This window comes from Juglans regia, chromosome 11 (genome assembly GCF_001411555.2).
Source record: "Juglans regia cultivar Chandler chromosome 11, Walnut 2.0, whole genome shotgun sequence".
Lineage (NCBI taxonomy): Eukaryota > Viridiplantae > Streptophyta > Magnoliopsida > Fagales > Juglandaceae > Juglans > Juglans regia.
The window spans coordinates 26237458-26261733 of NC_049911.1; the positions used below are offsets into that span (position 1 = coordinate 26237458).

Genomic DNA, 24276 nt, shown 5'->3' on the forward strand with positions numbered 1-24276 from the left:
TGGCCCTAAAGATTCAATAAATGGGCATCATCAAATTTGAAATACGGATGGCGTAAAAGACCTAATAAATGGGTATCAAATTGGGAATAGAGCTACTTAATGGATGTGAAGAACTTTTAACGAAGAATAATAACTTTTAACGGGAAAACAATGAAAACTATTAAAACAAGAATTGTCGTTTGATAGGCTCTTTATATATAGAGAGATATGTATATATATATCATGCAGTAATCTGTCTCTCAGGAAGAGGTAAGGTAGGTATGTACTATGTAGGCATACCGTGACGAAGTGCCAAAATAGGAGTATTAATTATTGATTATCTTAGGCGCAGCTTCACGCCACTGCTAAATGCATGTTTTACGCCTTACTTTCTACATAAATAAACAAATAAATAACCTATAATTATGGGCCGGTTTACCGAAGTACTTGATTTGCATGCAAGCCCTGTAGGGGTGGGCAGCAGGCCCTGTCCCTGTCTGCCCTACTCCCGCATGGGCGGATGGGCTACCCTGCACCACCCATGCGGGGGTGGGAGGCGGGTTGACCCCAACATGATCTTGTTCTTTTTTAAAATGAATGTGTAACATTTATACAACCTATTACTGTATCTAATATTACTCATTTATGAATTTGCTAAGCTTGCTAGCCTTCAAATTTGAGTTTTTTTTTTTTTGGTGTTATTATATTTCTAAAGTAATAGAGATATTATTTCTTATTAAAACAATTAATAGTGATCATTACTTAGAATTAAGTTATGCAACTTTAAATCATCAATATTTTAAACTTTTAAAATATTATATACATAAATGATGAGAAAAAGTGAATTTAATCATATATTAATTGTAGTGATTACAAATCAATTACTACCACAAACCCAAATCATTTCTAATATTTCAGGTAATCGATGAATAATATTGTAATGGAAATCAATTCTTAAATACGTACCTCTATACGAAATATCACATAGACAAATGATTTATACAAGTTTTAAATAGACAAGTTTCATACAAACCTTTATAAAAAATTGGATCACACATAAAAAAAATATAAAAAAAACTATTCTTTATTAGTGAAATCTATGTTTTTACAAATAACTTGTATGAAATTTATCTATTTAAAATTTGTACCTAACATTACTATTCTATTACATAACATATTGTTCATCGATATTTGGATGAGAAAATCTTCTCATCAACCGGTTTAAATGTTTTACACCATACACCCTACGTGGCATTCCGGTTCACTAACAAATTAATAAAAAATAAACCTATTCTGCTTCCAAATCATCTCTCTTGCCCGAAGACTCCTCTCCTCCCTTCTTCTTTGTGAATTTTCATCTCCTCGTGCTCCTGCTCATGCTTCATCTCTTCGTGCACAAAGTCACCCACTGAAACAATGCTAGCCTTAGTGAAAATCAAACCAATCCAATATATATATATATATATATATATAGAGAGAGAGAGAGAGAGAGAGAGAGAGAGAGAGAGAGAGAGAGAGAGAGAGAGAGAGGAGAGTGAAAAGAGTTTGAGAAAAGAGAGATTGAAATCAAGGTGATGGGTCTGACATAAAATATTAAAAAAATAATACTACGTGTGGAGTGAATAGTAATTGATGTATAACATATCTCTATTTGGTGCTGAGTTGGTGTTTTTTATGGCTCAAATGCAACAATATCCGCGTCCGAGTTTTCCATGTTCAACATATGCGCAAAGCCAGTCGTTGCCTCGTGACATTAGAAGCGATGAGAAATATTAAGGCTCTGATTTATGAATAGTAATATTTTATTAATTTTATTAAAATATATTTAAATATAAACAAATTGATATATATGTATAAATGTATTAAATAAGTTGAGATAGATTTAATTTTTTTTTATGAAAAGTTAAAAAAGTAATAACTCTCGTAATGATTAGTTTGAAATGGGTTGAGATCACTCAACCAACTAAACATAGCCTAATATTACATATATATATATATATATATATAAGAGTTTTGCTACACATAAAATACATTATTTATAGTGGAATAGCCACATTAATTTTAAATTAAAATGCAAATTATTTTTTAGTATAATTAATGTGGAAAGCTTCCACATCAACCGTGTGCTAAAAATAGGGGTGTGGTAAATAGATTTTCTCTATATATAATCCATTCATTATTAAGTTTATTATATAAAAAACACCATTTACTATATGTCTTGTTTTAAAAAATAAAAATTATCAGTTGGTTTAAATTGAAGATCGAACAATATGATATCAGTATATAAAAACAAAAAGTAGACAACTCCTTTACAAGTACTTTTATACAATTCATTTTGATCATCACATTCTATACAAATTTCATTCCAGACAATCTAATTCTAGTTGGTGAAATATCATTTGTGGGTATTGATTGATCTTTATTGAAGAAGAAGTACCATGTACTAGCACTGTTCGAACCTGCATGCACATTATTCCTTGGAAATTTTGTTCAGGTCAATCTAATGATCTTAGACGTTGATGAAGCACCGTTTGGACCACAATCTGTATCAACTCGATCGATCCGTGCAAGATAATGTTACCTTGGTTAAAGAAACATTGTTTGGACCACAATATATATATAGGTACCCATTGATCAGTTCGAAGCAAGCTAGCTAGCTAGCATCATCATCATTTGAACCACGCTCTTTATCTTCGTTTGGGTTAATTTAAGATGAGTAATGTTATGCATAACACTTTTATCATATTTTTATTCTATTACGTGAGATATGACATATTTATAATCATTAGATGATAAATAATAATTAATAAAAAATTATTTAATAATAATAAATATATCACATCTTATATAATGAGTTAAAAATAAGATAATAGAATAGTATATAAAATTTTTCATCTAAACTTCCTACGAAGTACCAACTTCATTCGGGTCAATCTGAACTTAGTTAATGAAGTACCGTTTGGACCACATTCCGCTCGAATCAACTTGACCTTAAATTAATAAAGTACCAATTTCATTAAATAAATGATAGTTTTGCAAAATTAAAATATATAAGTACAAAATAATTACATGAATTATTCATTGACTAAAAGAAAATATGAAATAAACGCGGAGGAAAAACATAACTCGATCCCAAGTCCCAACGTAAACAACATGCGCCCCGTAGGAAGCACTCAAGAATCTTCTTCCCTAGAAAACCTTTAAAACATGCGCATAATCCCATCTATACCCTCCATCAACTCTCATAAAAGTCAACTGCCAGCTCATTCATGAAGGTACGCGAAGGCATTTTATGTTATTTCAGAAGAAGAATACCACGAAGGCTCACGCGTCAACCTGAATACTCTAGCGTGTCCTGTCCAGCGAGCCCTCATTGCGTGTGCGCTTCACAGTTCCCACGTATCGTACGGCCTATTAGCTCACACCTGTCCACCATCTAGACAACTTCACCGGTAGCCACCGGTCAATCAGTTTCCACCAGTACTACGCGACTCTTACTATAAGTACCACTTCAACCGCTCCTGACAGAAGATTTTGATCGCTTCAACGTAAGAGCTACAGAGAAAGTGCGAGAAAATTCTTAAGAAAGACCGAGAAAGTATCAAAAAATCCTCTTCTTGTTGTTTTTATCTTTTGGGTTTTGTTTGTTCTGGTATGATATTGGAAAATGGTTGCTGAAGCCGAATCTGTGTGCCAAACGAGCGTGCCTGTGTTGGAGGTGAGCTTTCTAGTCAGCTTCAATTTTTGTTTCGTTGGTGTTATACTTGGTAATTTGCTAATGGGTTTTGCTAATTTTTAATCTGATGTTAAGAAGTTTTTTTTTTTTGCTTTTGTTTTAGGACTTCTTTCGCTTGATGCTTAGATGTTGAATTTGCATAGGTTTTTAGATTGGTTTTGTTCTTAATTCTCAGCTCGATTGGTCTTTCTTTGGTTTGTTTGTTCATATACTTGGTATACTTGGGATCTGGATCATGGGTTTACGGCGCTTATTTTCAATATGAAGTTAATGTTTTGGTTCTTTTGGACTTTAGGTCGTATTTTGTGTTGGGTCTTAAAGATTGAATTAGCTGAATTTTTTTAGGATCTCGTGAAAATATGTATTGGTTTTATGATTGATATTGCGCTTTTATGTTTCCTTTGGATAGGTGAAAGGATTTTGATCTAGGCCTTTGCTGAAAATATATCTTTTTTCAAGGATTAAAGGAAGTTCTATAAAGTTGCGAATATGGTTGTGTCATATACTTGGGATTCTAAATCTAGGGGTTTGCGTGATATCTTAATTTTGTTTAATTACAAGCCATCTTTCCTTTATAATTATGAATAACAAGGGCTAATCAATGTACATATGCATAATAATTTGGAAAGCGAACCTCTATATACACTAGCAAACCATTTAACACTGACGTACAGAACACAATATAGGGATGTGTGCCGAATGTTGACATACTCACCAACCTAATAGTTCATTATTGTCAATAACCGCCTCTCAAATCACTCAGTTTACTTTCAGTTCAGTGACGAGAGTCTTCAAAATATAGTAATCTTTACTTGCCCATGTATATTACAACAGGGCATATACATTCAAGGTTATCTTTTATGTTTTGATGGTTTTTTAACATTCAAGGTTAGCAATGCTAGGGAATCCTCTGGTTTTTCCAGTAAATTGAAGCTATAAAATTGATGCTCTGACATTGAAGATTGTGTGTATTTTATACGTGCACAAAAGCTATCAGCATTAGTGTTAATACTTAGTGTTAGTAATATAATACTAAGTAATATAATACTCAGTATTAGTAATGTGATTAGCAGTTGGTTTCAATGTTTAGCCTTTGAGGGGGAAAATTGATGATCAAGTTCTCTGTATTTATAGGATATCAAGCCCGTGGACAAAATCCCAGATGCAGTCCTTGAATCTTCCATCCTGCAATTTATGCCCAGTGTCCGCTCTGGTAGCTTTGCTGACATTGGTCCTCGAAGATACATGGAAGATGAGCATATACATATAGATGATTTATCCTCACACTTGGGATCAGTTTTTGAGTTTCCTAAACCAAGTGCTTTTTATGGGGTAATGAGCTCTTGAGCCTATCACTGCTATGACATTAGTATTGATAATTGTATTGCTTCATAACTGGGCTGATTTTTTATATATGACACAGGTATTTGATGGTCATGGAGGACCTGAAGCATCAGCTTATATAAGAAAAAATGTTCTTAGACTCTTTTTTGAAGATGCCAACTTCCCCCAAACATTAGAAGTGGATGATGTCTTCTTAGAGGAGGTTGAGAACTCACTTCGGAAAGCATATCTTCTGGCTGACCTAGCCTTAGCAGATGAATTTGGTGTGAGCAGTTCCTCTGGGACAACGGCTCTTACTGCTTTGATATTTGGAAGGTATATATACATGCTTTAGAATTTCGTTTCTCCATGGAAAAATATTGTTTCAATTGCATGATATTGGCTCTATGCGATCATTTTATTCCATTTTAGCGCAAGTGCAGTTGCTTTTATCAAGTCTAGTTTCTATGTATTTTCTATGTATGATTAGTGGAATAATCACTGTTGATTTAAAATACGCGGAGTGAGGAATATTAGTGTTGGTTTGTTCGCCTGTCTTGTTTTATGTTACTTGAAACAGTTAACATTTGCACCATTCCTGATTTCCTTGGCATACCTTGTTGCTATATTGGCTAGATGGGCTGATGTTGGCTATATAGTTGTCTTGTTTTCCCTTTTTTCAAACTAAAAAAATGTGTATTAGCTCAAGAAGAATGCCAATTGCTCTATATGTGCTTTGGTTTTATTATTCTGCTTGGTTATTTTCAGTATTACTTCCTGCTGACGGAAATCTTCTCTTCCAGGCTTCTCTTGGTTGCCAATACTGGTGATTGCAGAGCAGTTCTTTCTCGGAAAGGAAAGGCAATCGACATGTCTCAAGACCACAAACCCATTTATCCATCAGAAAGGAGGCGAGTTGAAGAGCTAGGTGGGTACATCGATGACGGGTATCTCAATGGTGTTTTATCAGTTAGTCGAGCCTTGGGGGACTGGGATCTGAAGTTCCCTCATGGTTCTTCTTCGCCACTTATTGCGGATCCAGAATTTCAGCAGGTGGTTCTAACTGAGGATGATGAGTTCCTCATCATGGGGTGTGATGGAATTTGGGATGTGATGTCCAGTCAGCAAGCCGTCAGCCTTGTTCGTCGTGGGCTGCGGCGGCATGATGACCCAGAGCAGTGTGCAAGGGACCTTGTCATGGAAGCCTTGCGTCTCAACACATTTGACAATCTCACTGTGATTGTTGTATGCTTCTCTTCTCTGGATAACTGGGAGCCATCACCACCACGGCAACCGAAGTTGAGGTGCTGTAGCCTCTCTGCAGAGGCCCTTTGTAGCCTGAGGAGCTTGTTGGATGGCAGTGCCAGCAGTTGAATGTACATACATTTTTTAATAAACTAAACTGTTTTTGGCTGCTTCAGTGGGATGGGAGAAAAAGTAGCTAGCAGTTTTGTTGGTGCTCTGATTATTCAGCTATTCGTGGTGAGCTCTGGGCTGATGTACATAACCAGCTTAGGTGGATGGTGGTGTAGAGATGTTCCATATGGATACATGCTGTGTACAGAGTCATTATGGATTATTTTGTTAACAGTCCAGAGTGACCTGCCCTTCTGATGAATCCATTTTTGATTCATCGTGTGTACCTAATGTAAATTTTCTTAATAAAAGGTCTTTGTTTCTTCTTTATTTTGATTACGGCGAGTGGGAACTACACTTCTAAGATAGCATCCTTGATGTTTCGCCATGCCTATATCGCCAGGGACACTCGCAAGTGTCATGTTAACTCGCCCTCAGACTTGAAAACAAAAAGTGGATTCTTTGATCATGAGATGAACGGTGAAGAAATTGCTTTCTCTCTCTCTCTCTCTCTCGCCAATGATCTTGCAACCTATCCCAGATCCGATAAACCATATTCATAATCAAATCAAGCAAATCAACAGGTGTCTTGGCGTAGTAGTAGTAGCAGCTTACTAATATTTTATAAAGAGGTCGTCTGCCATATATAATTTTACAGATCCATTATCGTTACAGCTCTAAAGACTGACATCCTGACTGGGAGGTATGACCATAACAATTGTCATCCACCTACCTCACACAGCCGTTCCCGAATACGAAGCTCTTAACAGCTCATGAACTGCGAACTTTCTTCTACTCATGACACGATCCAGCACGTTGGACTGTTCCAACTGGTACATGAGTGTGTTTGTTGGGTCCTGTTCCCTGTTTTCATATCTTTAACCTTATTAATACTTGATTTGTTTATATATAAAATAAATCCAGCACACTGGTCTGTTTCAAACATTAGAAAGGGAGGCATATCTGTATAGACTGTATTGCACATTTATAGTGGGGAAAATCCATCTTCTCCGACTTGCTTATAACTGTTCTCTCTCCACAAAGAGAGGGAACAAAATATGCCCTAAATAGTATATATAGGTGAATGCAAGTGCTCAAAGAGTTTGGTTGGAAAACTGTAATTTGAGTTATTCGAGCTTGCTTGTTATTTCAGTTCGCGTTTGCTTAGGGGTCGTGATTGTATGTATAAACCAGATGGGTTGAATAAGTTTCAGAAAAGAATTTGATCAACAACATGGTTTGTTGGAGGCTAAGGTACCTCTGATCGATATATCATTATTTTCTTTTCCATCCACTCCAAAAATAGGAAACTCACGTCAAAACGATCCTGCAAGTTTTCCAGTCCATAGACCTGTCGATTACAAGAAAAAAAAAGTCTTCAGACCTGTTTCTCGATCAATCTCAAAGGCTCATAACAGGGTCCAGGCTGGATTGGATCATTCACTAAATCTTCACCCCTGGAAGTTTATTCTAGGAGCTGTCATCAATAATGGAGGGCTGAGTGCGATGGAGATTATTGCATGGTACATGATGTTATTTTATTTCTTTCCAAAGAAAGCATTACAATTGGATATGGCCAAAACGCATTCCACATCGAAAGAATCAGTGAAATCTGCCGAACATAGCGTTTAGTTGTCATTTGTACAATTGTACCATCATGATCATCTAGTTGGGTCTGCTTGGTAGGTTTTTACAAATGATGCAAATCGTTCCATATCACTTCGTAGTAAGCCTTCAAGAAATGGTTGCAGTGCCTGGACAAGTTTAACATCCAAAAAAGAAAATTGATTGATCACATGATCATAATATCATATACATCTTTAAAGCAAAGAAACATCTAGCACGGATTTCTTTTGTTTTTTCCTCTTTAAAGATGGAGAATAAAGGAAGAGAAGTTTGAGGCAAATGCCTCCAATTAAGTTTTCTTTCTAAAATCCCTTTCCTTTAATCAAAACAATAACAGATACGTTTGCTCCAGCATGAACCAATGCATAAAATACCAAAAACAAAAGAGTTAGAAGGGTTACTGATGCCACTGGAACGAAGATCTGAGGAACTTCATATGACACTGTCATCTGGAAAGAACAGATGCAAATAATTGTAAGTGCATAACTAGAGGAACCTATGCAATAAAAAGTGGAAAACAATAGGAGAGACATTATAGTGGGCATCAAATTGATGGCATGTCTATCCCCATTCCCCACAAGTTCGTCAAACTGTGGCCAGTTAGGAAATAAACCATGTGCTATGAGTTACTAAGAAATGGGTCACTCTCTTAGAATTTTTGTCTTATCAACGTTAACAAAAAGCAAGTGATAGTTCATGAGAATGCCACATGGAAAATTTGAGTTTTTTTTAATATTATTAAAATTAAAAAAGCTAGCAAATAGACTTTTTTATGATTTGAAAAAATTATTAATTGTTATAGCAAACAGTTCTAGCCACCCCATGGTGGCAAAACTCAGCCATCATCAAGCCACCAAGGGGTAGCCTCTTCTTTTTCTAATGATGAAAATTTTAACTTTATAATTTCAATATTTTTTTTTTAATTTTTTTTCTAAGTTTGAAGTTTAAAATTTTCATGCGGACTGCCACATGTTTTCAGTTAACATTGATGGATGAAAAGGGTAATGGAAGGACCCATTTCTCAGTAACTCATGGGACAAAGGGTTATCTCTTAAAAAAAAAACATAGGAGTCGAATTTTAATTACCCCATATCACAGAAGGTGTTAGACCAAGATTTTCTAAAAACTAAAATGGAAAAAACTAAATTAAATGTCGTAGGAAAAAGCACCCTTACTTCAACTATGCATGATGAAGGACCTTTCGGATAAAATCGAACAGCACCTCTGCCATGTGAAAAGTCAGTCTATCAGGATTTATACTAATTACTTAAATGAAAACAAAACGTATAGATGAGGTTTATGAACAAAAAATATAGCAAATAACTAAAGCATTTAATGTTCAGTTCTATAAATGAAAGGGGACTTAGAGATGAGCAAGTACAGCAGTAGAGAAGATAGTTTACCAGTTCATGTTCACAAGAACTGTCAACATTGAATAGCTTAAATTGCTGAAAGAGCCTTCGTGATGAAGCTAAGAAGTTGAGATTTTTTAACTTTGTTGTTTGAATGTTCTTCAAAAGCAATGCCCAAACAAATTGAAGCAGTTTGGCACGTGATACAGGAAAGCCAACTTGTTAAACTATCCATCATTTTCAGATAATTGATTTCACTGAGAAATCAAACTAAACATTGTCATCTAAGCAACACTAAGCACCACAAGGCAACTAGGGAAATGTCAATGTGCTAAGACATCACCCGGAAGATGACTGGCTACCTTCAAAATTCCATTTATACTCTTTTTCTTTTTTTTACTTTTCAGTTTCTGTCTTAAGTGTGAGAGTTGAATCTTCCTTTTTCTTCTTTTGCCATCATATGCTTCGCCTAATGAAGCCTCGGAAGACATTCACCACTAATATTGAACTGAAAAGGTAAACAACAGATAAAATACACAATACTGTATCACTGTCTCTATAGTTACCTGTTAGGAACACCTTCCAGGGATCTCCAGTGGATCTTCTGATTTGGGATAGGCTGCAAAAAGTGTATCATATTATGACTCAAATTACAGGAAAAGGTGAGACATAAACATCCTTACCTGAAAATTTCGCGTAAGCCAAGAGAAATCAACATTGTGACCAAATGCTTTATACTTCATCGACCATCGAGATAGCTCAGGCTTGTCCTCCAATATCTGGTAGGAGAAACTAAGCATCAAGTTCTCAAAGATGCACAACTCTGAAACTGATCAACTACATGGGACTCAAGACTCAATAATATCATTACAGTGATGCACTCTTTAGGCATTAAATTGGCAGGGTTGAAAACTCGAAACTAACTCAAGTCGGCAATAACATGCTCGGCAGTTATAAATGCTATGAAAAGCAGAACCATTTCTACCTTCCCAAGTTTGGCACAATAATTTATGGACTGTTAGCCTGATTAAGCTGAGCATTAAAACTGAGTCAAGTGTCCAGTAGTATTAGATTAGCTATACAAGAAACTAAGCATCCCCTATGACCTTTACAGAGGAAAGGATACTTTGCTTTTGTTTACACAAGTAAAATAATTGGAATAGGCAGTACTTTGGAAATTCAATCTTGTGGCACCTTTACTGAGGAAATAGAAGGCATCCAACGGGGAACGGCTTCACGATCAGAGTAACAATTATAGGCAACCGAAACAGGCACGTCAATTTCCATCTTAACCCTGCATATTGTCACATTTTGTAGTTAATGGTGGTAACTAGTAAGCTGATATCTTAGCTCAAATTGCCAGCTTTGGCACGCCAATATATGTAAGGACTTGCATTATATTTAATCAAAAGGATCAACATGGCGGAACATCTTGGCATCAAACTATCAGATTCTGAAATTAATATTAAGAACGAAGCTACGAAAGACTTAGAAAATCAATCATTGTTCTACATAAACGATATCACAGGAGTAGCATCAATTAATATATTCCACATGCCTACTTCAACTCTTATAAATCTAGGTAAATTATGCAGATCTTCAACGAGATGGAAATGATGCGCAACAGCGTTAAAGAAAATTAAAATGTGGACTATACCTGCCGAGTAAGAATCCAATCAATACACCAAAATTACAGGGAGCCCATAAAAAGCCTCAAATTTTATGCATCAGGGCAATAACATTCCAAGATCCGTTATGGAACAAACAATATGGAGATAAAAAATTCTTCAGAAAGATCGAGTTTTTACGTGCAATTCTGCCATTCCATGACAGGAGCAAAGGGCTTGGAGGCGGTGAAGACCGAGCTTCCCTTGGAGGACCCATATGGGATTCTGGAGAAGATAGACGGCGGTCCCAAAGAATGGTAGCTTCTCCAAGGGGGTACGATGGCTATGGAGCAGAAGAGGATACTACCATTCCTGGGTATTGTTTTTGTCATCAAACCTGAAAGGTTTGAGCTTGAAATCACAAGGGATGTTGCTGTTGCAGACATGACACACTGTTTTTTAGCAGAAAACCAGGAAAGAGGGACACTGATTGACCATCGAAGGCAACAAACCCACGACACAAGCCAGCTTTATCAGAGATTTCTCAGCTGTGGAGTGTGGAGTATGATGCTATTCTATCTGTTGCATTATAGATGCGAAAGACCCAACTACTAATATTTTGAATATTTTGGTCAACGACTCAAGTACCGCCGGTGTTATAATTTTATAACACGAGTAACATGAGTAATATTTCTCAAAATTCTTAAAATTTTTATAATTTTATTTTCAAATATTATTTAAATATAAAACTCTTCTTAATTTTAAATTTATAAAATTTTCATCTAATTTATAATTTAAATTTATAATCATTACCTAATCATCATTCAAACACAAAAACTAATACAATTCTTACAAATTTTAAAACAAAAATTATATTTAAACAATTTTTAATTTTAAAATATTTATATTCAATATTTTCTATTTCCTTTATCAAAATCAAATAAAATATTTTCAACTATTTTACAAATACTCATAAAATTTTGAAAAAAAAATAATATTTACAATTTCAGAATGTATAAATCTTATACATCCCTTTTAAAAAAATGTATAAATCTAAGACTATATTTAAAATTAAAATTTTGAAATACTTCAAATCTCTAAATAAGACCCCGAGTAATATTAAAAAAAAAAATTCCTACTATTAGCCGAATTAAAATCTGTCTTTGTTAGTTTTGTCGTCCATCATATCAATCGAATGCATTATGCATACTTGAGAATTACACGTTGTCATGTGTCGATTTCATTTTTCTTTAAAAAATAATAGAAAAAAAGTATCTGGCCACCACGCGGGTGGCCTAGTCACCATGGTGGTGACCTCCACTTTTATATATATTTATATTTATTTTTTAAAAAGGTAAAATCAATTAAGTTATTTTAAAAAAATAAAATTAAACATGACAGTATGTGATTTGGCCATACGGTTCAATTAATATATTGATGGACTTAAAAATTAATAAAGGGTCTTATTTCTAACTTACATCGAAGGAAATAATTATTTCTATAAAAACATAAAAAAAAAAAGTACGCAAGATCTTAAACCTAAGTAATCAAGAAAATTTAAATTAAAAAAATGTAATCGCCAAAATTTACTAATATTCTCCTCCTATAAACAATTAATTAGGTCTGAACCGTCAAAATCAATAATATGAAATAAAAAACTATTTATTACTTTCAATTTACACTAATTAGAGCATGTAATTTGGATATTAAAGATATCTCAAAATAATTATGAATAATATTGAAATAGTAATTATTAGTTTGTGAATAATAGTAAAGTAGTATGAAAATAACCGAGAATAGTTGTGTTTCTAAACAAGCCATAAAAGTCTAAAGAAAACAATATTATGTCGTCTGAGTTTACCTTTCGAAATAGTTTTTTTTTTAATATTTAAAGTTGTTTAAAATAAAATTAAAAAAGTTTAAATGCACTAGAGGCCACTGTTTTGGATCTCGTACCGTATTGGTTGGTACGGCCAATATTTGCCATACCAGTACAAGTACCATATACGTTTTGTACTGGCCCAAATACCGGCAATACCGGCCTCAATTTTAGCCTTCAAATTTTTTTTTTTTAGACTATAAGCTTATTTTTTGACCCCTAATTCGATTAGACTATTTATAATTTATATATACATATATATTTCTATATAATTTATTCATATATCGACGATCTCGAAACGGTTCACGAAACGGTACTAATATCGAAATATTTCGTTTTAATATCTTAACCGGTACGACTTCCAGTACGGTATTCAAAACATTACTAAAGATACCTCCGTACCGGTGGGCGACATAGTATAATATAAAACCGTCTAAAGTCCAATTACCTAAATAAATAAAGTGAAATATTTAAATTTTCTAACATATTATTTATATTGCCTTCTTTAAGAGATTAAAATTATATATTTACTCTTAATGGAAAAAAAAGAAAAAAAAAAGAAAAAAGAAAGAATAATAAAATCAGACTGGTTGGTGGATACCCATGGCCATGGCCGGCATCTCGTCCATGCAGGTGAGGAAAGACCAACCTTTCTTGGGGATGGCGTACGTGGACAGCCTGCATGCACCCTTCGTCTACCATGTTAAATATATTTTTTTAAAAACTGTCATTTTAAATTGTTTTTAATCTTCTTTATAATCTCATGTTAAGTATGTTTTAAGTGTTTTGTTTTTGTTTGATTTTTAATAATTCTTAACGCGGCAAATTAATAAGTACTTAATTGACGTGACATCGAATCATCGACCGATTTGTTACGTATGGTATGACGCATCATTGATATCGGTTTATCAAATAATAAATTGGCCAAACCCAAAAGATCTATGAATGAGTTTTCTTTGGTTAATTTAGATATTGAAATAGTCTATTGGTTTTAAATATTACACAAATATAAAATATTTTTTAATTTTAAATATTTAATCATTACAAATTTTTCAAACTCTCAAATAAAACATTAAAAAAATATAATTTTTTCAAACTTTAAAATAAAAAATTAAATTGACTCGTAGACTTTAACTTCTCTCACTAACTTAACCATGAGAGACATCTATTGGGATTAGGCCTGTGTAGAAAACCTTCATATCCGATCCGGCCGAATGACCCGACCCGACCCGACCCGACCGATAAAATGCGGGTTAAAAATATTTTCGGGTCGAACTCGTGAAATGCCGGTTTCGACCCGCAAGTCGTGTTATAAGCAATCCGAATGTAGAAACCCTAGCTAGCCTCCCCATTCTCTTCCTCATTTCTCGTCTTCCCAACCCAAGCAACATGTTCTTCGACGAGTTCACTGCCGAAGCAACCCAACTCCTCTATCTTCCCAACCCAATCCTTTCCCAAGCAACAACGAGTTCACTGCCGGAGCAACCCAACTCCTCTATCTTCCCAACCCAATCCTTTCCCAAGCAACAACGAGTTCAGCCGATGAGATTGAAGCCGCTGAAATCCTGCTCCATCTCCCTCAACTTTGAGAGAAATACTAAAGGGTGAGTGTTCCAGAGGATTGAAAAACACTACTTCATCCTTATCATCATGTTTAAATGGACCACATACCCTGTATCATGATAGGAAAAAAAAAACATAAGCGTGTGGTTAGTACTTTATTGCTTTTGCTTTTTTTTTTTTTTTGGCATGACTCATTGACTACAAGTCTGCATTTTTTTGTTTCTTGCTCAAAAGTTAAAAGAAAGATATCTGCTTCCGATTCAATCTTTTCTTTATTTTGGTTTCGTGTTGTCGCCCCCATCAGACTTTCGTCGCGAGACTGAGGTTGGTGCTGTGGTTCCTAAAATCAAACCCACTGATCTTGATTTTTGTTTGTTTGGGTATGCCAAGAACACAAAGTAATTCTGATTTTGAGATCGAAGCCGCCAAGAACACAAAATAATTCTGATCTTGCGATTGAAGCCACTAATCGTGTAAAGGAAAATTTAAACGGGTTGACCCGATATCGGGTCGGGTCGGGTCGAGTTCTTTCCAGCAAACTTGCGGGTCGGATCGGATCGGGCAAAAAACTAGACGGTTTGGTCGGGTTGCAGCCCTAATTGGGATCCCATGAGGTTGCTCTCTATTTCAATAGGTGGCCATTAAAAGCGTTGCATATATACAACGATGAGGATTGTCCCAACACATATATTTCAATTTTGGTTAGAGGAATTTTATGTATCAATTATTATTCATTTTCATACTTTATATTTATAATTTTTTCATAGAGTATGAAGTGTGGGATAGTGAATAGTGACTGATGAGAATAATTTTTCTTTTGATTAAATCAATTTTTTTATTAATGTTTTAAATTAATAAAAATGTTGCATGGCATGATATGCCACCAAAAGAAAAAAAAAAAAAAAAAAAAAAAAAAAAAAAAAAAAAAAAAAACTAAAAACCATTTCAAAGTCCAAAAAATCTTATAAAATAAAACATAAAAAGTAAAAGCACGCAATAGAAATCAATTGAAACAATCAGTGGAGAGGTGGCAATATCTCATTGCTAATGTGATAATTGGCACTTGATCCATGGGCGAGATTAAGAGCATGTTTGGACACCATGAGAGTTTTAAAAAAATATCATAATTTTATTTTCAAACAACAATACTCAAATATAAAAAATTTTTAATTTCAAATTTTCTACTTTTTTTTTTTAATTTAATCATTACCTAATCATTATTGAAATACAAAATTAAATCAATACAATTTTTACAAACTTCAAAACAAAACATAAACATCAATACAAATTCTACAAACTTCAAAACAAAAATTATATTCAAATAATTTTTTAACTTTATAATATTTTTAATTAAAATTTTCTTTGATTTTCCAAAATCTAATAAAAGATCTTCACTCAAACAATTTCATTACTATTCACAAAATTCTAAGATATTTGGGTTGTGTTTAGTTATTGAACCAAACTGAACTCGTCTCAAACCAATCTTTGATGAGACTCATTACTTTTTCAGCTTCTCATAAAAAAATTAAACTCATCTCAACCTATTTCATACATTTTAATTTAAAAAGCTAAATACATGATCTGAACCTAAAAAAGTTTAACTAATCTTAATGGAATCTTTTAAATATTATTATTTATAACTCAACTCAACTAAACTTAACTTAAATACTAAACCCATCTCAATGACTACCTTAAGCGTCCAATCATGCCCTAAAGAAGGAAAGAAGGGAAGAAGGGATTGTAATGGAATGATTAAAATATTCTATAATAGTAAAAGTTTCAAAATTGAAGTATAGATAATAATAATCTATCCAAAAGATGTGAACTATTTTATTATTTATTTACTTTATATAAGTTGGGGGTAAAATGAACTTACCAGGCCAATTACCCGACCCTACACCTACTGTGAACCGCACCAAACACCAGTATATATACATCGTAACCTAAGCCTAGATTGAGCTTTAGGAAAAGAAGCAGCAGAATCGGGCACTAAGGTCACTTCATCGAGCGCCACAACCTAGGGAACCTACCTATATTTATTATAATATATAGTCTAATTGATTGAATGCGTCTTGAGGATGCTCTAGTACTTAGCATTCGATCCATACAAGTTGGATGTATAGTATAGCTGCAAATGGAGTACTTCAGGTTTCAGTTTATGGGTATTTCTCTATTTTCTTTTTAGGTCTTGTTTAGATTTTTAATTCACCTTAATTCATCTCATTTTATTATTATAATTTTTTTAAATTATCACGTGAGAGTAATCCAATGACTATTGAGACACTGATCAACTTATAAGCAATATACTTCTCTTAAGTAAATTAATCATTGTTGAATTAGATTAAAGAAATAGCTAGGTTAATCATGCCCTAATTTAGATTTTACAAGGATATGATCGATCGATGAGATATACTTAATTACCATTATTTTTTAAAAACATTTGATGTAATTAATTAGCTAGAAGAGTGACACAATACATGATAGATATTGCGATATTTAGTACTCGTGATGATATTTACTTAATTTATAGACAATATTAAATTATAATGTAAGATCTCTATTTATCTTAAAGTACTAATTAGCAATTCATTAATTGCTAGCTATAGCTATCAATTACTATTTTAACGCATGCGGCCTAGTGTTATGATGCTAACATGGAATGGTTCAAAAATGGAAGGGTTTAAAAGAATAAAAAATAGATCAGCCAGTTGCAATTTTTAGTTTATAATAATTACAATTTTTTAAGAACGAAACACCATTGATCAGAGAATATTAATAAATTATACAAAATTTTGGCTGAATGTTTAAACTGTTACTCTATTAATTAATTGTAGGAATTAATACGATGAATTTTAAAATAGCAATGAACTGTTGACTTGAAAGAATAATTGATGGCATCATAAAGTACTTTATTTCCTAATCCTAATCAATTTGTAATTTTCCTGTACTATAGCCGAGGAGATTAATTAATACATATAGGTTAAATGCATTATTAGTGTAGTTCTTGCATGAACAAATTAATTTTCTATTCATATTATGAATTTCTTATTATCTAAAATAAAAATATTGTGTATGTCTTCGAGTTAATAATATTTTAGCCATAAAAAAATTGCATAAAAGTAAACTCATAAACTAATGTGATTTGATATAGTACGTTAGATTATAAATATATTTTTATTGTAAAGTAGATCGTCTAACATGATATCATATGAAGTAATATCAGTTCGTGAATTTACTTTTTTGAAATTTCTCTATGAGTGCTATAGCATTTGTCTTAAATTAATACACACACATATATATATATATATATATATATATATATATATATGTATATGTATGTATCATGCATGTATATATATAGGAGATGAATGGAATCACTATTTTGACCCAAATTATGAAAAATCCAAGAATCGAAATCACTGATCCTTACAACTCAGACATTTAAAAAAAGAATATAAAATTCATATAAAGTTGAACAAATCACTCAATTTGCTAGGGCTTAAAAAAAAAAAAAGGTAATTAGTCTTTGATACACATGTCATATGGAGGTCTGCTAGCTGCCTGCTAAATCTTAGATATATAAATATACGATGACAAAGCTAATATATGCAGCAGATCCAAGATCCTTACTGGAAGTTTGAGAAGAGAACAAGAAGCTGGACCGATCACCAATGTCGACTAAGCCAAGGTAAGGTTTTGATCTTTCCCCGATCCCGGCCCTTAGATCCCTCCCTTAGATCTGCCTCTGCAACCTCACCTGTAATAGCCTTCTAATTCTATTCCTTAGAACTAAAATATTTTCCTAGCACCTAACTTTTTTTTTCTCGGATTACTAGCTAACACGGTTTATACTCGATGATCCTTCCTTAGGTTGGAGGGCAAGGTTGCAATCATCACAGGTGCAGCAAGTGGAATTGGCGAGGAGGCTGTCAGATTATTCGCCGAGAATGGTGCTTTTGTGGTTGTTGCTGATGTTCAAGACGAACTGGGTAATCAAGTTGCAGCATCAATAGGCCAAGACAGAGTGAGTTACCGCCATTGCGATGTAAGAGACGAGAAGCAAGTTGAGGAAACAGTGAGTTACACCTTGGAAAAATATGGCAGCCTGGATGTTTTGTTCAGTAACGCTGGAATTATAGGCCCTAAAACTGGCATCCTGGAGCTTGACATCAATGGCTTCGACGACACCATGGCCACAAACGTTCGTGGGGTGGCTGCAACAATCAAACACGCAGCTCGTGCCATGGTGGGCAGAAACATACGCGGATCCATCATATGCACTACGAGCGTGGCTGCCTCGCTCGGGGGAGCCGGCCCACATGCATATACAGTATCGAAACATGCCCTCGTTGGTCTTGTCCGGGCGGCCTGCAGCGAGCTTGGGGCTTCAGGGATCAGAGTCAACTGCATTTCCCCGTTTGGAATTGCAACACCTCTTTCGTGTATGGCTTACAATCTGCAGCCGGATGAGGTAGAAGCCAACAGCTGTGATGCAGCCAACTTGAAGGGCATTGTTTTGAAGGCAAGGCACGTTGCTGAGGCTGCTTTGTTTCTTGCTTCTGATGAATCTGCTTACATCAGTGGCCACAACTTGAGCTTGGATGGAGGATTCACTGTGGTTAATCAACGTTTTTCAGCGATCTAAAAAAACCTGGAGGGTTTTTGCAAGGAGCCAACATTTAATTATATTGTATGAATATTGGCTAGCTAGCTCTGATTGTTTTATTTTTTATTTTTCATCTTCCTTGTAAAATTGAAATGATTTTACTTTTCGAAGTCAAACCTTATTACCGGGATTTCCCATGTGCATTTTCCTTGTAATCTGGAATTTTGTTATCATTTACTAGTGTTTCCAGTTCATATATCCATCAGTCTTGTCTGCTTGTGTACATGTAGTAAGTACTTAAAAGCTGCCAGCTCTCTTGTTCTCCTCAACAAAGCCCGGCCTTCGCCATCTCATGATGTTCTGTCTCTTAACACGTACATGTTTTGTTGTTATGAATTATGTATAAAAATGATTTATTGCATATAAATCAAAGGAAAAATCTCCTATTTTTCTGTTCACATGAATGAATTAAAACAATGGAGTACTGGAGAAGAAAAAGGACAGATATTTATTTGAGGAAGTGTGAGTACTTAGGACCTTAATTAAGCATCTCAACATAGAGGTCATGTGGGTGGGTATATACTATATAGCATTTGATTTTTGCATCTTAATTGGAAGACATGCACAAATCAGTACTTCTACATGACTAATTTAATTTGGACAGCTCTTAATTTACCGACAGTGACTTGCGAATGAAAAAAATATATATATATAAAAGGACAGTCTTTTTATGTTTTTTAAGGTCAAGGATATATATATATTAATTAATTAATTAATTAATGCAATTTGCAAGAATACATGTTCACCCTATAAAAGTTCAAGCTGCTGTGTCCCAATTCAATGTTTGCAGTCTGAAAGAAGACATGCGTGCTCATGTTGAGCAATTAATTATAATGTGCCAGTACTTGGGCTCATAAGTCATAAAGTGCTTTACTTGGGCTCATAAGTCATAAAGTGCTTGTGATTAAAAAATGGAGTAATATTATATATAATTATGTAGTGTGTAAGTGTTATGTAGTTATTTTAAAAAAGAGTGAGAATTATTATTAAAAAATTAATTTTTTTTATGTGAATCCTGTATTTATTTAATTTTTTTAAAATGATTACATTACACTTACACACTCTACGACTATACGTAATATTACTCTAAAAAAAATAACACCGTTAATACTACGTACATTGTTTTCCTGATTAAATAGATAATTAAACTGGTTCTCGTTCTAGTTCTTTTTTCCTTCAATTTTTTTTAGCACCAAATCTTCAACTATGATTTGAAGGGACCCAAGAGTTTGGAAATGAAATCAAAAAAATTATTTACAAGCGTGGTTATTGACACAAGATGATCAGATACATGATTAGTGATGCGGAAAATTGTCACATGATCAACAAATATTAATATAAAATTTATTTTTAATTTAATTTAAATTTTATAAGTAGAATAGGTCCTACAATAAATATTGTATTTATATGTAAAACTCGAACAAAATTATATATAAAAAAAAGGATTTATTTGCAAACAAGACCAGTAAAACTTCCCAGCTTGTAAATTTAATTTGTGGAAAATTTATATATACAAGCTCGAGCTTTCTTCTACTTACAAGAATTGAACATGATCATGAGGTTGGGGGTGATATGAAAGTTATCGATCTCATGTGGGAACAAATTAAGTCAGTATTAAAGTCTCAGAAGAAACGGAATGGACTGATTTCTTTTTTTTTTTTTGAAAGGTCACCAATGACTAATATATATATATATACACAAAAATGCTAGAGGCAACCGCGGGGGTAATTGCGGCATACGTAACTGCGTCCCACATGGCATTAAATTGAAACAGCACCATTTCCTTTCTTCATCTCTCAAAACCAATCTTACTTCGTCTCACATTTGTTTCTTCATCTTTCCCAAGCACAGAGGTACCCCTTTCGTATTCCCCAAGCACAGAGAAGCCAAATCCTGATTCTCACATTTGTTCCTTCGTCTTCGTCTTCGTCTCACAGTCTCACATTTGGAAACTCTGATGGTGGTGCTGGAGTGTGTATTGGCAAATGTAAAAGAAAATGATTTTTAGCTACAGTAAATTAGTATTGTGGGTCATATTTAAATTTCATTGTAGCTGGACCAAATGAAATAAAAAATACTTTCTTTAACTCTGAACACTCTCTCTCTCTTCCTGAACACTCTTAATGGTCTTTTAGAAATGAAATCCTACGAGCCCCTCTCTCTGAACTAGGAACTAAAATATTTTTCTGAACTCATTTGACGGAAAAAATTATGTTTGAGAAAGTTCTTGCAATGCAGAATTTAGAAAAACAATATTTCCCTGTACCTCTTAATTTAGAAAAAAAATTTAATAGAAAAAATATTATTATTAAATTAATAATATTTTATTATTATTTTAACTAATAGATAAATAATCTAATGTGAGAATAAATTTTAAGTAGAATAGTCAAATATAAAATTTTGTGATATTATGTAAATTTTGCATTTGTATTTACATAATTCAATGTGGATGTTCTAGGTGAGACTGGTAAGTTTCTATAGAATTAACCACCGAAAAAGATTTTTTTTAAAAAAAGAAAAGAAAATGCCACTTGGACCTATATGAGAATGAAAAAAGCTATATGCAGTCGGGGGCGTAACCGTTGGGGAGTCGGTGTCTACGTGGAAAATGAGATGGCATCGTTTCAGTGAAATGGAAAATGGTGCATTTTCGTCCCCTCCCTTATTCTTCCAAAGAATCTCCATTTTGCATCTCTGAACACCGAGTCCCAGAGAACCCCAGAGTCCTCGACTACAACATCGCATACTTCTTAATGGACCTTCTCCATTTCATTGTCTTCAAACCCAAAGACCTCCTCTTCATAGCCAACCACTTGGCAACGCTCTTCGTCTTCCTCACGTGTCGGTACCTGGTCTCTCATGGCACCTACGCTATACTTGTGCTCCTCATCCATGCCAAGGTCACTAGCACGTGCCAGAACACTTGGATGCTGGCAAATGCTCGGAAGAATGACGTCGTATTTACCGCGAAATTGTACGATCTCATGTCTACCCCCTTTTACACAGTGTATTCGATTGTCAAGGGTCTCATGGTACCGTATTTTGTGTACAAAATGTTTGCATTCTATGCGAGTGGGGCTACGAGGAGTGTGATCCCAAAGTGGGTGTGGGTTTCTTGGATTGCTATAATTCTTACGGATGTTTCTGTTAGTATATTGTAGGTTTCGAATCTTTGGGCCGAGTTTTGTAGAGAAAGAACGGGAAAATTGGACAAGAAAATTAGATAGATAGATGTATATATAGTAGTAGGAGCAATGCTAAGTCGCCCAAGGCAGTGAAGAAGACAAACACTGTTGTTGCCATGCTCGATGATTTGCAGCCATAGTGGAAGACGAGAGACCCCTCAGAGAAAATAATAACCCTTGGAAAAAATTTCAACCCACGAAGATGAGAGATCCCTCCCTTCGAAGAGAAGAGCTCTTAATGCAGCTCTGCCTTTCTATTTTCATATGTTTTAGTTTTTTTTAAACTGACAGGCTGACATGTGGCAGGACGATTTCCCCGGGCTTACGCCTCCCGACTGTACTTAGAAGAGTTGTATAAGAATTTATTGTGACCGCTCAACCTGGCACTGCTTATATTAAAAGAAAAGAAAAACAAAATGTAACACTCCTTTTTTTCTCAATTGTGAGCGCATGTTCTCTTTGGATCTATTTATCATCCTGTTTTTTATTAATAGAAACTAGAGGTATATAGTTCGATCGAATCGGATGGAATACTGTACCAATCAATCTTAATCCCAAAAATTGTGGATAGAAGAAATTCGGTTCGGTCTCTGAGTTTATAAATTTTGGATTGAACCAACTGAACTCCTATATATATTTTTAAAAAATATTTTTAATAATTTAATATATTATTTATATATAGTAATTATATAATTTAATAATGTAACTTTTATATAATTTATTATCATTGACCATATAAAATATTAAATAATATATGCTATCAATTAATAATAAATCATAAATCATGTGATGATTGTGTTATTATATATAAATAGTTAATACATCATACATTCATACATATTCTATTATTTACATTTAATTAAAGTAATTGGGTAATTTTTTTTAAATACCTTAGTTGCAAGCAAACATGAATAATTTATGTAAAATGAAATTATTTGATATTCATTAATCATATATAAAATGTATGAAATTATTAATAATTATGCATACTAAAGAGTAAAGTCTAAGTTTGTAAGTAGTAACTATCAACATCATAAATATAAATATAGTTAAATATTTTTTTAATGAGTTAGTTACATAATCCATATTAATAATTCATCTTAATTTTAGTTTTAGTAATTTAAATAATTTTTTTATTAATATATTTGTAAAAAATAAAAATAAAATAAAATAACAAAATAATTGGGCCGGACTGATAGCTACCGGTCTAGTTTGAGAAAATGAATTTCGGTCCATCACTGGCCGGACCGGACTAATTTACACCCTTAATAGCAATGATTATAAAACAAGTTCCATCAATTGTAGGCTATGATATTTTTTTTGACATAATAGAATGAAAATAAAATTATGATCTTGGAAACGAGGGAGATTAATAGAAACTTTTGGTATGATTATTGTTTAGTAATGAACTGAATGATACATTTTGGTGGTTTATTAGGGGATTTAATAATCGTTTATAGTTAATGAATCATTATACATATGCTTTTCATCGTGATAAAAAATTAATATAGGTGATAACAAGCAAAAAAAAAAAGTTTTACGGTCTGTTTTTGTTTTTTAATATGACATGGCACGACCACGAGGCACTACCAGATCAAGCAGTCCATCTGAGAAGTTTGTTCATTTCATTCCCCAAATCTCAGTTTATACAGTTATTAATTGCAGGATACGTAGTTAGAGAAATTAGGTAATGGGTAAAAGGGAAGAAAGTGAGTGACGTTGAGATCCACTGAGGAAAGAGTCCTTCTAACATGAGAACTGTAAGCAAAACAGGCTTAATAAATGCAAATAAATTCTTATCGAATTGAATTACAAGCTATTTACGAACAGCTTTGACTCTTTGCTAGACCTGTGGACAGTTCGAAAATCTTCTTTTTTTGGGGAAGAAAAAAAAGGTAAAGAATGTTTTACCAACTATCAGTCTTCTCAGCCTACCTACATTTTTTGGAATCAATGTCATGAGCATACCCGCTGTCATCTGATGTGTGTGTGTATATATATATA

The 24276-nt window shown here is 33.7% G+C and overlaps 3 protein-coding genes and 1 pseudogene across 3 annotated transcripts; 3 read left to right on the forward strand and 1 right to left on the reverse strand.

Moving 5' to 3' along the window:
* The first annotated feature begins 3502 nt into the window (after positions 1–3502).
* Positions 3503–6866, forward strand: LOC109010509 (probable protein phosphatase 2C 49). Its single transcript, XM_018991365.2, has 4 exons — positions 3503–3697; positions 4850–5047; positions 5139–5374; positions 5842–6866. The coding sequence occupies exons 1-4, from the start codon at positions 3647–3649 to the stop codon at positions 6410–6412; spliced, it is 1056 nt and encodes a 351-aa protein (XP_018846910.1). The 5' UTR covers positions 3503–3646; the 3' UTR covers positions 6413–6866.
* A 1041-nt stretch (positions 6867–7907) lies between these two features.
* Positions 7908–11573, reverse strand: LOC109010510. The gene is made up of 7 exons (XM_018991367.2): positions 11181–11573; positions 10567–10666; positions 10056–10151; positions 9939–9991; positions 9196–9244; positions 8422–8469; positions 7908–8148 (listed from the first exon to the last, which is right to left on the reverse strand). Exons 1-7 carry the CDS (start codon positions 11423–11425, stop codon positions 8056–8058), a joined length of 684 nt encoding a protein of 227 aa, XP_018846912.1. The 5' UTR covers positions 11426–11573; the 3' UTR covers positions 7908–8055.
* A 6391-nt stretch (positions 11574–17964) lies between these two features.
* Positions 17965–19215, forward strand: LOC109014906 (short-chain dehydrogenase reductase 3b-like). The gene is made up of 2 exons (XM_018997394.2): positions 17965–18109; positions 18292–19215. The coding sequence occupies exons 1-2, from the start codon at positions 18093–18095 to the stop codon at positions 19064–19066; spliced, it is 792 nt and encodes a 263-aa protein (XP_018852939.1). The 5' UTR covers positions 17965–18092; the 3' UTR covers positions 19067–19215.
* Positions 19216–20790: 1575 nt separating this feature from the next.
* LOC109010511 lies at positions 20791–22314 on the forward strand (annotated as a pseudogene).
* The last annotated feature ends 1962 nt before the right edge of the window (positions 22315–24276 follow it).

Bases quoted from the DNA above. Each gene is read 5' to 3' on its own strand.
- LOC109010509 (XM_018991365.2), top strand. From the start codon at position 3,647: ATGGTTGCTGAAGCCGAATCTGTGTGCCAAACGAGCGTGCCTGTGTTG. The intron at 3,698-4,849 runs GTGAGCTTTCTA...CTGTATTTATAG, and splicing joins CGAGCGTGCCTGTGTTGGAG to GATATCAAGCCCGTGGACAA. The intron at 5,375-5,841 runs GTATATATACAT...CTTCTCTTCCAG, and splicing joins ACTGCTTTGATATTTGGAAG to GCTTCTCTTGGTTGCCAATA.
- LOC109010510 (XM_018991367.2), bottom strand. From the start codon at position 11,425: ATGTCTGCAACAGCAACATCCCTTGTGATTTCAAGCTCAAACCTTTCA. The intron at 10,667-11,180 runs GTAAAAACTCGA...GACAATATGCAG, and splicing joins ATGGAATGGCAGAATTGCAC to GGTTAAGATGGAAATTGACG. The intron at 8,149-8,421 runs GTAACCCTTCTA...AAACTTGTCCAG, and splicing joins TCTTCGTTCCAGTGGCATCA to GCACTGCAACCATTTCTTGA.